Source organism: Eublepharis macularius, chromosome 14 (genome assembly GCF_028583425.1).
Source record: "Eublepharis macularius isolate TG4126 chromosome 14, MPM_Emac_v1.0, whole genome shotgun sequence".
NCBI classification, from domain to species: Eukaryota; Metazoa; Chordata; class Lepidosauria; order Squamata; family Eublepharidae; genus Eublepharis; species Eublepharis macularius.
This window is the reverse complement of record NC_072803.1, coordinates 8,371,714-8,389,381: the sequence shown is the minus strand read 5'-3', so window position 1 is coordinate 8,389,381 and position 17,668 is coordinate 8,371,714. Positions and strand designations below refer to the sequence as shown.

Below are 17,668 nucleotides of genomic sequence, written 5' to 3'. Positions count from 1 at the left end.
ATCGTGCACAAAGATAATAGCAAAGAATGCTGAAAGCTGATAGCAATGAAAACTGGAGAAGAGAGAAGAAGGGAGAGAGGCCCACACTAAAAATTATCTGCAAAAAAACCCCCCTTCCTCCTTTTGAAGAAACACCAGTGAGTTCTCCAGGGTATTGTGTTTACATCCTCCAATATCAACCTATTAAGACTGCGACGGCGTTGGAAGCAACAACGGCTGACAGAGCGCTGTCTGGCATCTCCATCTTCTGGTTTTTTCTTATTTGGAAACCATTTACTATCCAGTCCCACAGGTGGCTTCTTGAAGGAAAACACACCATAATTTGTGCTGTACGCTCTTCAATTCTACAGGTCTTGTTGCTGCAGCTGCTTAAAGGAATATGGATGGGACGAGCTCCTTGAAGAAACCCTCATTTAGAGGCGATGCTTTCTACAGCTCAAACGTGTTCACTGGGAACATCAGAAAGAGCGTTTCCTCAGAAAGGCCCTCGTTGCTTCCAAAAGCAATGCAAAGCTGTAAATCTGGCTAGGATGTGGATTTGCTTCTGCCCATTTTAAACAACACAGCTTTTAGAAGGCCTTTATGGTAAGAACTCACATCACTTCATTTGCTTCGATGCCCCTTCATACTTTTTAGATCTGGCTTTTGTGGACTATCCAATTACCAGAAAGAAGGGGTTTTTTTGGTTTTTTTTTAGGCTTTAAAGAAAGAAATGCTCTGACCTGGATAGCTCAAGTGAGCCTGATCTTGTCAGATCTCAGAAGCTAAGCAGGGTTGGCCTTGGTTAGTAATTGGATGGGAGACCTCCAAGGAAGACCTGGGTTGCAGTGGTAGGCAATGGCAGATCACCTCTTTTAGTCTTTTGCCATGGACACTTCACTAGGGGTCACTAGGTCAGCTATGATTGATTGATTGATTGATTGATTGATTGATTGATTGATTGATTGATTGATTGATTGATTGATTGATTGATTGGGCTTAAAACCCACTCTTCCCATGAACAGACTCAGAGCAGATATCATCAGTATTAAAATATACATTAAAATTTACATTAAAACCATAAAAACATATGATTCAGCAATAAAACAATGATTTGAGACGCACTCTCCACTCACAATGAAAGAGATAGATATTCTTATTTCATTTCAAAAGAAGTTCACACAACTTTTCCATCCAGTTTCACTTTCACAAAGGTGTTAGTATTTGAGTTCAACAAAAATCATGAATTTGAGTAGAAATATTTGGGATCCTCCCCTGATATGGATTCACTGATTTGGATTTTGCCCATAGATACTGCTTTCAAGGCAATGGCTGTGGAAAGAGACCTATCCTTAGAGTGAGTTTCATGTAGCATGAAGGTTAGTTACATTCAGCCCTGACTTGCATACCACTTCTAAGGAAAGTCAATTTGGGCTGAATTCAGCCTGCTGTACAGCTGACCTAGAACTCGTCCTTATGTAGGTCACATCTTCTATGCCCACCACCAGCAAATCTGATACCCGCACCACCACAAGCAACCCCCAGGAGCTACTATGTTGGAAGCAATGCCTCACCTCATAATATTTGCCGTCGGAGTAGCAGCCACAGTTGTGAGGAAGAATGCAGTTCTTGCCGTTGAGGACGTAGCCAGGGTCACACTGGCACCCTTCCACACAGTAATGATTGCAGTCGCTTTTCAGCCGGATGGCGGCACAGCGGGGCTGGCACACGCTCACACAGCTCTCGTAGTGGCTGTTGGGAGGGCAGCTGACCGCTAGAACAAGAGAGATGTGGCTTAGCCTTAGGAGCAAGTTTTTTTTAATGTAGTTCTGGAATCAGACACACAGTCTGATGATGCCTCTGCCACACTTCCCTCCCAGTCAGGTGTCCTCTTTGACCCCTGCATGCAGGGGAGCCAACGCTAACTAAGGTCTAGAGAAGGCAATGAGACATGGAGTCTCTGTGTGCAGCAGTGTTGCCCCTGCTACAATGCAACCATGTGGAATACGTAGGGGCTTGCCATCCTTGCTCCCCCCGTGATGATAACACCGTTGGAATAAGGGAGGGGTGGTGGCTCAGGGGAAGAGCATCTGCTCGGCATACAGAAGGTCTCAGGCCCACTCCCCGGCACCTCTGCTTTAAAGGACCAGGCAGGAAATGCTGTGAAAGACATCAACCTGAGACCCTGGAGAGATGCTGCCAGCCTGTGTAGACAATACTGACATTGATGGACCGATTGTCTGATTCGGTACAAGGCAACTTCATCATGTGTTCAATTGCCAGGGACTGCACAGGACTAATGGACAGTGGCATCAATCCCTTGCATATCCCTGGCACACTCGATGCTATAATTCCTATTAAGGAAAATATCAGCCATGGAGGAGGATCCTCTTCCTTTCTCCTCTCTCAGGTTACCAACACTGGCCAGAGAAATTCCTGGAGATTTGTGTGTGTGTTGCCTTTAGAAAAGGGAATTTCACCTAAAATCTATGGTATGCCATACAGTTTGTCCCTGAAGCTGCCATTTTCTCCAAGGGAACTGATCTCTGTACTGCAGCCCACTCTAGGAATTACCAGAAACCCTGTGGTTTTAACATAGAGGTTCTGGCCATTCCTAGAGAAGCATGACATCACTTCCAGGTTTTCTCCGGAAGTAACACCACACTACTGCCCAACAGTGCCCTTGCTCCCTTGAAGTCCTGTAGGTTCTCAGCCACTAGCTGGCAACTCTAGAAATTGGCAGAAGTTCGGCCCAGGTACATATGGATCTTTTTGATAGATTCAACCCATTGTTCGTGCCCATGGGCAATGAACCCTTATTGTGGCACCTTTGTCTCTCTCAAAAACTATCTCTGTGAGTCAGGTTTGCAAACCATTGCTCTACCAAGCGATTGCACTGGCATTCAACAGTAAAATCAGCCAATCCTTCACTCCCGCGCAGCCCCCCTGCTTCCTACTACTACGATCAAGTCCTTGAGTTTTGGGAGCAAGGCTGATTTAAGCCATCAATTTGTGGATAGAAAATGATCCACATTTAATTTTTAAATCTTATTAGTGATGAAAATGACTTTTCAATTGATTTGCCAGACGGCCTGCCTGCCAGAGAGGCTTTGCATCTTCATTTTATGAGGAGCGTAATTGAACAATACATTGTAATCCTATTGACAAGAGAGGCAAACCTCCCTAGAACAAATGCATAATCTTTCCTTTGCATGTATAAGCTAATAAAATTTGCATCTGACAAATGAAGAATGGCTGCTTTTTGGACAGGAGGTGCAACCTGCAGCTTTTTAGAAAAGGGCTAAGCGGTATGAGACGGAGGAGCTCCATGTCATGAGTTGTCCCTCTTGCAATGGTATATCCAAAGTTGGGAACCTGACAGAGCTTCCTCCCTGGCAGAAAAGACACTTCATTTAAAGGTACAAAGGATGGGTGCAATCTGGTAGAATACTGCAGCAAACTGATTTTTCCTGTGCAGTGTATGGACAAACTTAGCATCTGTTACTACAGTCATATTTATTATTTAAACATTGATTCAGTAACTAAATACTTCACAACTTTGAGCTACTAGAAGGATGTGGAGATGCATGGAAAACAAACGGAGCCAAGACATTTGGCCCATTGACCCCAGAGCGGGCAGCGGCTTTCAAACACATGCAATGCTTACGGTCTTCCACGGACTCTCCACTATAACAGGCCTACTGTTAATAACCAAGGGGCCAAACTCAGCCCACGTGCCCCTCCAGAGTACCAGTGTTACAGCCTCGATCTTTCTATCACCCGGGCCAAGGGCATCCTGCCAGGCAAGGCTACAGCAATGAATCCAAGGAAATGCCCAAGCCAGAGGGAGCTTTCGTGCCGAGTGCTTTAACTATCTGTCAGATTTTGTGAGCAACCAATAATTCATCTCCTTGCAGCTCCATTTCCTTTATGAAACTGGTGACATGAGAGATAATCTTCCATGACTCCAGTACACATCTCTTTCATGTCGAGGTATTTGTTGAGCCATTCTTTTTCCCTGTCTCCTCTTATCTGTGTCATTTTTATCCAGTACTTTCCGTTTTGTCATTAGGTGCCCTAATCTGAGCCTCTCCGCCTCTTTCTCTCCCTGGGAATCCTCAAAGCCTCCCATCTCTATCTATCATTTCATCTCTGGGCTCATCAGACGGCCTTTCCAAAAAGCTCAGTAGCACGTAACAATTCCCCATCTTCAAAAGAAGCGAAGCAGTTCCTCAGACCACAGAGGGGTTTGCAAATAGTAAAAGAGCCACTTTCTCTCCATTCAAATGACAATTGTTAAATGATGCCAGCCAAATGCAGAGGAGCTCCAAGGCAGAGCTGGAGAGAGAACACAGAAAAGACTTCAGGCACCCACAAGAGGCACCTCCCTGAATTAAAGTTGATGTTAAAGCTGAACTGCAGGTTTGTGAGTAGAGATGGGGATGAACCGAAATATGAACCAAAATTAAGCATAAACCAGGATGGTTCGTGGTTTGCGAACCACAGTTCGTCAGATCCCATTTCTGACGAACCACCACGAACTTTAGGCTGGTTCATTTGGTTCATTTTTTGGTTCGTGACAGCAGACAGCCTGGTGCCAATCAATCAGTTTCCTAGGCAACAGGGGATGGACTTCCTGCAGACCCGGAAGCGACCTTCTTAGGCCCTAGAAGTGACCTTCTGCTGATCTGGAAGTGATTATTTTCTGACCCAAGTGTGACATTTTCATGAGCCAAATGAACCGGTTTGCGAACCAGGGGCAGGTTCATGAAAGTTCATGGTTCGTGGTTTGTGAAATTTGATGAACGAACCACATGGTTCAGTTTTTTTCCGGTTCGTGCGCATCTCTATTTGTGAGACCTGCCATGTTCCTCAAGTCCTCAGTGCTGCCAAGGAGCTGTCCGTTTGACACAGTCTGGTTCATGAGAGAGGCCTCATTAGCTTTCTGACTTAGCTTTCTCATTAGCCAGCTCTAGGTGCATGAAATTAACCTCAGTATTAAAATCCACACTGGGTCTTAGGCCTATAGGGATTCCGAACTCAGCACCTGAGGGATATCAGGCATGGACTCAGCATGCATGCTGCCATCAAGTTCTGGCAGATGGAGGGAATCATAGAACAACTGGTCTGACAAGCAAGAAAACTCCTTAACAACAGTAACTCCAAATTAGGTCATGTGCTTCTACTTGACCCTAGGAAAGCTTCCAAGTCAGGCTTGTTAACTGATCTGAGCAAGATGGGGAACTTGTCTGCTGATGTTTGCTCTCAGAGATTGTCTTGAGAAGGACTCTGTCTTGCAGGATTTGGGGGGGAGGCAGGGTTAGTCAGTTAGTCAGTTAGTTAGTTAGTTTCTAGCCTGCCCACCCTGCAAGCAGGCTCAGGGTGGGTTACACAAAAGACACAAATATAAAGAATAAATAATGTAAAATAGGACAGGCACGCCAGTATCTATGGCTAAACCATAGAGTTTGGCAAATCCTAGACCATCACCTATGACAGCATGAAGTCACTTCAGGTTTTTTGCCGGAAGTGACATGGGTCAGCACAATACTGCCTCCCCCTTCTATTTTTCTGCATCAGCCTGTGAGGTGCCAGCAGGAGCTGGGAGAAATGCCCAGGTCTCTGCTATACCTGGCGCCTCTAGTTTCTGGAGAAGTGGCATCTACAACCCTAAATAAATCAATCTTGCCCGTCTCTTCTGTTTGACAGGAGCTGATTGTGAAAATACCATATATATAACACTCTTCCATAATGGATAAATAATCAATAGCCATACTCATGAAAAATTGCATACCACTATACAGGACTTCTGGTATATGGTTTGGTAGTTTTATATATGAACCCTTGAAACCCCAATGGTCATCTTCAGAGACCCTGCATCAGGGGCTCCCGCCATTTGAGGCTAGATGAGTGGCAACCCAAAAAAGGGCCTTCTCGGTCATGGCACCAAGGCTACAGAGTCCCCTCCCCAGGGAGAACTGTCTGTCCCCCTCTGTCTTCCACCAGCAGGTGGAGACTTTTTTGTTTTGCTTGTTTTGTTTCCCTCATCTACTCTCATTGACCCTTCTCTCCTGCTCATGTGTTTTGTTCTAATCGTTTTTCATTTAAAATAATATTTATATATGCTTAATCTTAATGATTTTATTGTTCGCCATCTTGGGCACCCTAAGTTGAGTGGACAGGCAGCTTAGAAAATTTTTAAATAAATAAAATGGGTGCACATGTGTATAAAATACCATCAAGTCACAGCCAACTTATGGCAATGCCATAGTGTTTTTAAGGCAAGAGACCAACAGAAGTGGTTTGCAATTGCCTCTGCCTCTGGTCTCCCACCCAGGTGCTAAGCAGGGCCAATCTTGCTTAGCTTCTGAGAGCTGATGAGATTGGGCTAGCCTGGACCAAACAGGTCCCCTCCCTTGTTGTAGGTTTCATCTGACAATTGTCAGTGGCCCCCGTGGACCCAGATAGGCTGTATGCGGGACTATGAGCTAAGCTACAAGAGACAAATTACACGAGGACACACACGTGAAGGGAGTTGCAATGTTAGCCGGGAAGCTGAGTTCTAAAAGAGATCAGAAGGCTCAGTCAATTTCCCCTCACTACAGAGTCAGCAAAGATGGCTCCTCAGAGGGTTTGTTAATTTCCTCTTTGCCTCTGGAAGGCTTTGTCAGTTTCACCTCCCCTTCTAGCAGGTGAAGAGGAAATTAACCCCTGAGCAGTGATAATTGCAGGCTCTGTAGACAGGGGAAATTGACTGAGCCTTCCAATCTCTTTTAAAACTCAGCTTCCTGGCTAACATTGCGATTCCCTTCACGTGAGCATCCTCGTGTAATTTGTCTCTTGTAGTTTAATTCTGTGCAATGTGCACTGCTGGGGGTGAACCTGTAAATTGCATCTGTTTTTAATTTATTGGTTTTATTTGATGTCTTTTAAACTGGTGTTAATCTGCTCTGGACCTGCTTACAGGAGAGCTGACTATACATTCAATAATAAAATAAATTAAAAAATAGGATACTATTTGTTCGTCTGTCTGTCTCAATATATAATCATAGTTTGAGGTCCTTTTGTTTCCCATCAATTGTATACAGGTTTCTTAGAGGACCTGTTCCTTTACTGTTGTGTTTAGGAATCTGGATCTAACAGAAGTTATAGAGTTGGGTGATACAGCATTTACAGTGCAATCCTATGGAGAGTTACTCCAGTCTAAGGCCATTGACTTCAATGGGCTTAGACTGGTGTAACTCTGCATAGGATTGCACTGTTAGTTTTGATGCTATAAAACAGATCCAATTAAAACTATATGTAGCATTAAGAGCTGTGCTTCAGACACTTGATTGCTAGGAAATGAACTGGAGCGGCAACCTTAAGTTGCCGGCATTTACTTTGAGACGTTTCATTTGACTCTCATAAAACAGGAACTGTCCTACTAAAATTAGTGGAGCTGCTGTAGACGGCGCAAAGGAATAATTTTCACGGGTGGTCCTAGAGATTAAAAAGAAAGCTCTGCTCACAGCACGAGGTGAAGTTCCTCCAGCCAGTGACGGCGATCCCCTGGGTCTGGCACGTGCTGGCGTAATTCTGCAGCCAGCTGCAGGCGGTTTGGACAGACCCACCATCAATACAGGTGTCAAACAGGCAGTTCTTGTAGAAGAAGCTGGGGTTGACCTTACTGTGGCACCTGGAGAAGACGCCACTCTTGCTGGGGATCAAACTGCAGAGCTGCTGAGGCTTCCAGAAGCCCTCCACCTTACGGCAGGCAGGACATCGGTCGCCGCAGCCTACCTGACAAAAGGGATCTCGTTTGGCCCAGCTGTGGCCAAACTCATTAACGTTGGCGGCTACCAGGCCAGTGGCGGTCTGGAGGTCATCGTCTGGGTTGCTGTTGTATCGTCCGCAAAGGCCGTACGTGCCGTTCTGGAGGCCCCGCGGAACGGTGACAGAGAGGAAGGTCTTCCAGTCGTATACCACCTTCAGACCAAAGTCGGTCTCCACGACAATATGGAAACCGAAGGCAAAGATGTTTACTTTCCCCTGGCCCAGCTTCAACGGCAGGTAAAGACGCTCATCGTTAATCTGCAGAGAGGTGAAAGGAAGTTTATTAAAGAGGGTCACAAGTCTTGAGAGACAGGCTGAGTAAATGAAGTAAAATTTTTAAAAAATGAAAGACAGCCCGGCAAGGGTAACCAAGGTTAGCTGGGCGAAGCTTGTTGTACGGCTTTGAGAAAGTCACCATTTCTCTGTCTAAATTATTCACCGGATATGACTTATACTCTGCTCTGAGCTCCTTATAGAAAGGATAAGATACATATGCAGTGGAGGGAAAATGAAATACCACATTTACCAAGGATGAGACAACTCCAGTTTATGACAGTAAAACACATGGGCCATAATTCTGGCTCCAAGTAAATTGGATTAAGCCTACGCAACTAAATGTAGAGCACATCCTTTGTCAATGTCTATCTTAAGTTATCTTGCCCTTCTGACCAATGAAGAAGTTACAGAAGTTACAGTGCACCAGTTTGAAAGTTGACATCATCAGTCACCTCTAAGCATTCTGGATTTCCCAGCTCCAGTAGTCCATATGCCCACTTAAAGAGGGGTGGACAAAGAGCTGCCATCCCAGAGAGTCAGGTACCATGACTGACTTTTCATGAAGTCAGGGTGAGTCATAGCTCAGGCACCGTTAAAGGGCAGCATAACGCACACAAGTTAAACCTCATGTTGTGTGGGATGCTGGGTGTGTACCAAAATACTTCGAGCCATCTCTGGAACAGAAAGTAACTGACTGACCTTCACCCCGACATTAACTAAATGAAAATTAGTTTTGGAGGTCTTTCATTCATAGGGTCGCCATAGGTTGGAGGTGACGCCGCATAACACACAAACACACACACCAATTGTATGCGTATGCATATGTAAAAGTTCAACTCATTGACTAGGGTGGGGTGAGGAATAAGAGATCTGAAGCAGCAATAAAAGATGTGTGTGAGTTATGTGCCATCAAGTCGCCTCCGACCTATGGTGACCCTATCAAACTGTCCTATCATTAACAGACTTGCTCAGATCCTGCAAACTGGAGGACGTGGCTTCTTTCTTGAGTTAAGCCATCTCATTTTGGGTCTTCCTCTTTTCCTGCTGCCTTCCACTTCTCCTAGCATTATTAACTTTTCCAGAGAATCTTGCCTTCTCACGATGTAACCAAAGTACAATAGCCTCAGTTTTGTCATTTTAGCTTCTTGGGAGAATTCAGGCTTGATTTGATCTAGAACCCACTTATTTGTCTTTTTGGCCCTCAATGGTATCCACAAAACTCTCCTCCAGCACCACATTTCAAAAGAATCCATTTTCTTCCTGGCAACTTTATTCATTGTCCAGGTTTCACATCCAAAGTAAAAGGTACTTTGGGGGAAAGAGAAGAAAATTCAGCTCCAGTAGCACCTTAAAGACCAACCTGATTTCCAAAGTATTGGTCTTTAAGGTACTATTGGACCCGAATCTTCCTCTTCGAATACAGACCAAATGGCCACCCACTTGAAACTACCCTCGTGGGAAAAGAAGAGACGTTAGCTGGAGGAGTGATCAGGGCTTTTTTTTCTGGGAAAAGAGGTGGTGGAACTCAGTGGGTTGCCCTAGGAGAAAATGGTCACATGGCTGTTGGCCCCACCCCCTGATCTCCAGACAGAGGGGAGTTTAGATTGCCCTCGGAGGGCAATCTAAACTCCCCTCTGTCTGGAGATCAGGGGGCGGGGCCACCAGCCATGTGACCATTTTCAAGAGGTTCCGGAACTCCGTTCCCCCTGAAAAAAAGCTCTAGGAGTGATCCTTTCTTAATGGGTTCTCTACTCCATGGTCAAAAATGAGCATTTCACAACTTGCACAAGTTACTCCCCTCTTGCTCCGCTTGCCCTTGCACATCTTTCATTTGATGAGGTCTGCAGGCACAAAGCGGACCCAGAAGCAGCCGACTTACCAGGACGGTGTGTTTGTAGGCCCGATGGATGACAATGTTGTAACTGAAGACGTTCACCTCCACTTGTTTCACCCACAGGGCCAATGAAGGGTCCCGGTCCTCGTTCTTGGCAGTGACAGTAAAGTCCGGGAACATCTCTGGCCTCTCGGACCTTTGCCGGGAGACAGTGGTGCAAAGCACCAAGGGACAGCTGCTCTGAAAATCAAAGGCAAACCCATCAAAGGTCAAGTAATGGCCATAGCCAGAGACAATGCAGGAGGCGTCCATGCGGACTTGGCAGTAGTAGAGGCCGCTCTCTTCCATACAATACTCATCCTCCTTGCAGGGGACGTTCTCACAGTGCACGCTGTTGTCAGAGCCGTTGCAGTAGCAGAAGTACTGGCAGTCAATGTCCATCCAGAAGGACTGGTTCGTGGAGAGCTGGTGCCCCTCGAAGATGCAGCCGCACTCGCTCCTGGGAATGCACTGGGTGCCTCGGAGGGCAAAGCCCTCGTCGCACTGGCAGCCCTCCACGCAGCTGTCCAGGCACACGGGCCCCGCTCCAAGGCTCTCGCAGGTCTCCGAACAGGTCATGCACTCCTCAAAGTGACTGTTCTCAGGGCATGTGAGAGCTAAAGCAAAAAGGGGGGAAAGGACATACATGAATTCTCGTGACGCTGAGCAGAACCACAAGTGACAAAAGGCACAGATTGGACACTTGTCAGCTTCCCTCAAGTTTTGATGGGAAAAGTAGGCATCCTGGTCACGCAGCTTCGCTCTCTGACTGCTGTCCAATGGACTTTTCAACTGTCACTTGTCCAACATTCCGCCAAGCTGCCTACATTTCCCATCAAAACTTGAGGGAAGCAGACAAGTGTCCAATCTGTGCCTTTTGTCACTTGTGGTTCTGCTCCGCTGCCTTGTATTGCATCAGACCATTGATCCGTCGAGGTCAGTATTGCTTACTCAGACCGGCTGCGGCTCTCCAGGGTCTCAGCCTGGTTCTTTTAACTAGTGGTACCGGGGACTAAACTTGGGAATTTCTCCGTGCCAAGCACCTGAACCACACCCATCCCTTCCAGGAGAAGCTTAAACAGGCCGCTGGCCCCTTCTAAGTCTTATCACGTGGCTTTTCCCACACTTAACTACAATGCTGAATAGCTCAGTATAGAGGAGCAATGGAGCACTTGAGAGACAGGAGTTCAAATCCTGCTTTATCTTTCTGGTTTCCATGTTATGGCCTAAACTGGTCTCGTTAGGGCTGTATGTATTTTATGATTCTGCGACTGGACAATTTCATCCTGAGCACAGAATTCAGTGTCTTGGGAAACTCAGCTTTCATTCATTGTTAAACAAGCAATATAGGGACACAGCCGTTGCTCACAGAGAGTTCCCCCAAATCTTCCCATTAGCTCTGCTAAGGAGAATGCGTTAAAACGGTCTAAGGAGAACAGCCTATGATAAGCAGGAACTGTAAATAGGCTAAAGATGTATAATAAACAAAAGGAAATGAAGGCACAAAGCCTAGGTAAATAGGGGAGCAAACTCATCAAGCATCTGCTATTAACATTTGCCGGTCTAGGTCTTCAAGCCTATCTGTTACTATATAAGCTTCTAGCCCTGATGGCTTTGAACAGAAGGCTAAAAATGCCTGGTAGGGAAGGCAGCTGTTGGTACAGGCCACCCTAGGCTCAACGCAGCATCTGTGCAAGCTTCCAAGAAGCTTAGAACACTCCAGACACTTACGATTTTATTTATTTCATTTTATTTATGAAACAATGCCAAGAGGCAGCTTGAAACCATTCCTATTTCCCAGAAGCTTACAGTCACAGGCTCCAAACAAGTACTGCCCTTTGCATTAGGATATCCTTCTTCACCCTTTGAACAGAGGGTGAGCACGCTCATTTTAAACACTGCTGACCGCTCGGTCCCACAATCCGGGTTGATCATCTGTTTGATGGTGATCTCTCCGGGCAGTTCCACAGGGTGCTGCGTGCACATTTCCTGCCCTATCACAGCCAGTTTTCTGCATATAGTAAGGAAGATCCACATGGGCAGATTCCCCTTTCCCCAGTGGACCCCCCCCCCCGCTTGGTTGAACGGGGGTGACTATGGGCCAAGCTACACATGACGAATGACACTTGAACGGCAAGTGGATTGAGTGGAGGGCAAGTGAACAGGGAGAAATACACTTGCCGTTCAAGTGTCATTCGTCATGTGTAGCTTGGCCCTCAGTCCATTTTCTAAGAAAAGAACTCTACATTCCAAATCTGAAGAACGCCAATAAAACGGTTGTTTAGTTTAACTCTAATTGCTCCAATTAGTTGACGAGTTCCACCTTCTGATTCTGTGTTAACCTATTTCTCTCCTTTGGTTTGAGCGAGAAATGCCGGCTCATCACCTTTTAAGGCACTTCTGCAACTTGGAGGTTCCAAGGGTTGTTTTTAAATTATGGCCATCAAGAGCAGAAGGGATGGGGCAAAGAAAGCAAAACACTCTCCCACCCTCTCGTGCAAATGAGTCTCTGAGATTACAGGATACACACTGCAATTTCAAGAACACTTAGAACACAGGGGAATGAAGCTCTTGAGGTTTCCTGAAACACAATCTACAAACTACTACTACTACTACTAATAATAATAACATTCGATTTCTATACCGTCCTTCAGGACAACTTAATGCCCACTCAGAGCGGTTTACAAAGTATGTCATAATTATCGCCACAACAAAACACCCTGCTGAGAGAGCTCTGAAAGAGCTGGGGCCAGCCCAAGGTCACCCAGCTGGTTTCAAGTGGAGGAGTGGGGAATCAAACTCAGCTCTCCAGATTAGAGTCCCACGCTCTTAATCACTACACCAATCTGGCTCTAAAGAGTCCAGTAGCACCTTTAAGACTAACCAACTTTATTGTAGCATAAGCTTTCAAGAACCACAGCTCTGCATGCATCTGACGAAGAGAGCTGTGGCTCTTGAAAGCTTATGCTACAATAAAGTTGGTTAGTCTTAAGGGTGCTACTAGACTCTTTATTATTTTGCTACTACAGACTAACACGGCTAACTCCTCTGGATCACCGTCTATTTAACTAGGAAAATGTAGGGCACAGGGGGACAAGTAGTTCAGCCATTGTGGTGTAGTGGTTAGTGTCAGGCTATGATCTTAAAGACCCAGGTTCGGAACCCTGCTCTGACACAGAAGCTCACTGGGTGACCTTGGGCCAGTCTCACATGCTCAGCCTAGCCTACCTCACAGGGTTGTTGTGATGTCAAAATGGAGGGGGGCAATATTGAAAAGGTAAATTCTGGAGATATTAAAATGAAAAGTATAATGTTTGTTAAAATATGATGGGTGTTGTAGAGAAAAATGGAAGATGAAATACGTATTATTTTTATTTGTTGTTTTCAATTTTTGTTCTTTTTGTATTCTTTTTTCTTTACTTTCTTTTTCTATTTCTCTGCCCTTTTTAATTGGGCGTTTAATCTTATTAATAAAATTAAAAGTATTCCTTAAAAAAAGGCAAAATGGAGGAGAGGAAGAGGTTGTAAGCCACTTTGGGTTCTCATTGGAGAGAAAGGCAGGGTATAAATGAAGTAGACAGAGAGAGGGAGAGGGAGATGGAGAGATGATAAGAACAGCTGCACTCTTGTACCATTATTTACATCCCTACGCTGACCAGGATATCCCAGGCTAGCCCTATCCCATCAGTTCTCGGAAGCTAAGCAGACTCGGCCCTGGTTAGTACTTGGATGGAAGAACACCAAAGAAGTCCAGGATTGCTATGCAAATGCAAGCAATGGCGAAACCTTGGTTTGTCTCTTGCTTTGAAAACCATATGGGTCACCACCCTAAGTTGGCTGTGACTTGACAGCACTTTTACATATACACTCATAAGCAAAATGCCAGTCCTTATCACAGAGAGGATTTGTGTGGATGGAGGGCCTGAATTTGCAGAGATGTGGGTATGTATGAGTGGTTGTAACATATGAGCGTTCAGGGTACAAGGCATAAATCTAAGGATAGCGCCCAAAGGCCCACATACATGCAATAGGGTTGGCCAAACTTGCTTAATGTAAGAGCCACATAGAATAAATGTCAGATGTTTGAGAGCCGCAAGACATGATGCATTGAAGTGACTTCAGATGAAGAGGTGGGTTTGGAGGAGTGTCCTGAAAATGACATCACAGGAAGGGGTGGGGTTTTGGTGCAAGATGCTGGAAGTGACAGCATCAGAAGGGATGGAGCTTGGGAAAAGCCATCACTTGACCTTTGACTTGGAAGTGAAATCACAAAAGTGATGTCACATTCTTGCTAGGCTTCACCCCCAAAGTCCCCAGTTAATTTCTGAGTCAGACCTGGCAACCCCAACATTTTCATTGACTATATGAAAGTCATGGAAAGAAAGAAGGAAGGAAGGAAAAAAGGAAAAGGGAGGGAAAGACATGAAAAAGGAGGAAAGGAGGGAGGGAAATAAACTAAAATAAAATGTATGGCCACGGTGATACATATGGTCACGGCGATACTCAGAGACCACTGAGCCACACAATATGTCTAGAAGAGCCACATGTGGCTCCTGAGCCACATTGGCCACCCCTGCAATGGATTTTTTTTAGGCCTCCTCCTTCCCAGAACAGTAAGCTTGCCAAGTAATCCAAAAAACAAGAGTGTATCAAGAGCAAATGTTAGCTGTTATCTTAGAAATGTTAAATTTTTATGGCTGTAAATTTGCTATATATGTTCCGTCTTGTGAAAGCCAAGAGCCATATGCAATAAAATTCACCCACCTACCTACCTCCGAGAAAATGTGGACGAAGAGCCACAGGAGGCTGAGCTCTGCTCTCACGGCTTTGCTTTGAACAAAAGACGAGGTCAAATTCCATCCCCCCGCCCCGCCCCCGACTTACGGCAAAAGTTGAAGCTCCTCCATTGGCCGATCTCCACTTCTGCATTCTTACAGGCACTGGCATAGCGAGCCACCGAGTCACACAGTTCCGACTGGTTCCCTCCACTCTGGCACAAGCGGAAGAGGCAGGTTCGGTAATAGGCAGACACGTTCACCACTGAGTGGCAATCCAGGAAGGAACTATTGGTAGGGTCATTGATAATGCCACATTTTGAGCGGCTCCGGTAGTCCTTCAGCAACTCTGAATCGTTGTTGCAGGCCTTGAGCAGGTCACCGCATTCTCCATTGCAGATCTCATCAAAGGTTGTCCAGCTGTCCAGGAAAACCACTAGGTTGTCTGTGCATTTTCCAGTGGGCAAGCAAAATTCATCACTGATGTTTCCATTGAAAAAGCCGCAGAGCCCCCCAGTGCAGTTGAAGTAGACAGTTGAGAGGCGGATCTCCATTATCCCAGTGTCCAAGTACTGGATGTTAACAAGTCCTTCAGATTCAACCACTGTTCCATTTTTGCTCCGGTAAATCTCTAGTTGGCCGGAAGGGTGAAAATACGGCAATTCTGTTTTATATCCGTTGACCTACAAATGGAAGAAGAGAAAAGTTGCTGAGAAGAGCGCTGGAAGTGCATGACATCTCTCTCCTCTTCTTTCGGCTTACAAAGGATAAGCTGAGCCAGGCAATGGAGGGCAGGCAAGGAAACAAAGAAGATGCGGCACATGAGATGTACTTTGCAGATATGTGAAAATTTGATGATGCAAGACCGGCTGAGAGCACTTAAGATTTGTTGCTATAATAGATATGTCAAGTGGAGAAGCATCAAACTTCTTTGGAGTCTAAGGACCTTTTCACACATTGCGCAGTGACTTTTCACACATTATGCTACTCCAAGGAACACGAAGCCACAGCTGTTCCTGGCTCCCTAATGAACACATGTTTATGTAAATTATACATATGAAGTTTTATGCTAAAACGTAACAGCGATCCAACTGGATTAAACCAGCAAGAGTTGAGTCCAGTAGCACCGTAAAGACCAACAAGATTTCCAGGTAATAGCTTCTGAAAGTCAAAGCTCCTTTCATCAGATAGTTTAGTCCAGACATCCATCTAAGTCTACCACCTTGTTTTTTCTTAGGGTCAAAATACACAGTATGCCCAACCATTGCCGGGTCATAACTATGGGCCAAGCTACAAGTGACGAATGATACTTGAACAGCAAGTGAACAGACTCATGTGTATTCCTCCCTGTTCACTTGCACTCCACTTGCAATTGGCAAACCACGTAGTGATCAAGTGGAGCGCAAGTGAACAGGGAGGAATACACGTGAGTCTGTTCACTTGCCGTTCAAGTGCCATTCATCACGTAGCTTGGCCCTATGTAACCAAACTCACAGTACATTGGGAGGCACATGAAGCCAGAGGAAAGGGCTTTTGCCTGCTGCTATTTCACTGGTGAAAGTGGAGTGAGAAGGAAACCAGAAGTCCTTCTTCCCTCTCACCGCATTCCCTTGCAGTGCCAAGTGAACAAACTCTATTTAAGGTGAGTTTCACTGACATATGTCCTACGGAGAGTTAGAGAGCTCACCCATGTCCTGACACATGTTGGACATAGCCTGTATTTTAGCCCTTAGCAAACTTACAAGCAGGAAGGAAGGCAGCATGGTATAGACTGATCTTGTCAGATCTCGGAAGCTAAACAGAGTCAGCACTTGGACTGGCAACCAGAAGAAGGCGCTGGCAATTGGCAAACCACTTCTGCTTCTCACCTGCCTTGGAAGCTCCTTGCTGGGGGGTCACCATAAGTCAATTGAGGCTTGATGGCACATATGAACACAGAAATCTACAAGCAGGGCTTGAGGTCAAGACTTCTCAGCAACTGGTATGCAGTGGCAGACAGTCTCTGAAGAGCGAGGTTCCATTTAGCCAACATAATAAGCACTGATTAGAGGTGGGCACGAATCAGGGAAATGGCAGTTCGTTGTGGTTTGTGCTTCGTCATGTTTCACAAACCATGAACCATGAACTGGCATGAAATTGCCCGGTTCACAAACCAATTTGTTTAGTTCGTGGTTCGTTACTTACGGGGCAGCAGAAAGTCTGCAGAAAGCGCCGCGCACACACACCCGGGAGCCAATGTGATGACGTCTCTTCCAGAAGTGATGTCACTGCACTGGCATGCAAGCCAACATGATGACATCACTTCTGGAAGTGATGTTGCCATGCCGGCGCATGACCTGACGTGATGATGTCACTTCTGGAAGTGATGTCACTGTGCCAGTTGGGAGCATGCGTGGGGCGATTGGCGGACGAGGGGGCAAATCCCCCTGATGAGCCGAAAAACGAACTGAACGAACCACCCTAAAAGTAATCACAGTTCATTAAAAATGCACCCCAACGAACCGCTGATTCGCAAACCCTGAACTGGCCTGATTTGTGACAAACTTTGACACATATTTCAGTTCGTGCTCATCTCTAGCACTGTCTAATTCCCCCTTTTAACAAAAACATCCAAGCAAACGTCATTACATTTTGGGGCAGGGAATGCCATAAATGATATGTGGCGTGATGAAGTTCTTTCTTTTGTCTGTCCTGAATCCACTATCTGGCAGCCTCTTGGGTGTGAATCAAGCTTTGTTCTCTGCAAAGATGCTTTTGTAATTTGAGATTACTCGTACAAGTAAGGGAAGCCTCATGCTGATGGGAAAGGAGAACAAAAAAAAGAAAGAAAGAAACCCAAACACCCAAAGGTCACTGGCCCTTCAGACACGGAGGAAAAGTCCTTCGTGAATGCAAAGTACAGCACTCACTGCAGAATATAGCTAAAAGCAATTCACCCTATTATCTTAAA

General features: G+C 45.6%; 1 protein-coding gene across 1 annotated transcript in view; it reads right to left on the bottom strand.

Moving 5' to 3' along the window:
- Positions 1-17,668, bottom strand: part of TECTA (tectorin alpha) — a 91,220-nt gene that overhangs the window by 24,171 nt on the left and 49,381 nt on the right. Inside the window, 4 exon segments of the mRNA XM_054997615.1 lie at positions 1,554-1,753; positions 7,491-8,052; positions 9,950-10,560; positions 14,828-15,401. Of these exon segments, the coding sequence (XP_054853590.1) occupies positions 1,554-1,753; positions 7,491-8,052; positions 9,950-10,560; positions 14,828-15,401 (1,947 nt within the window).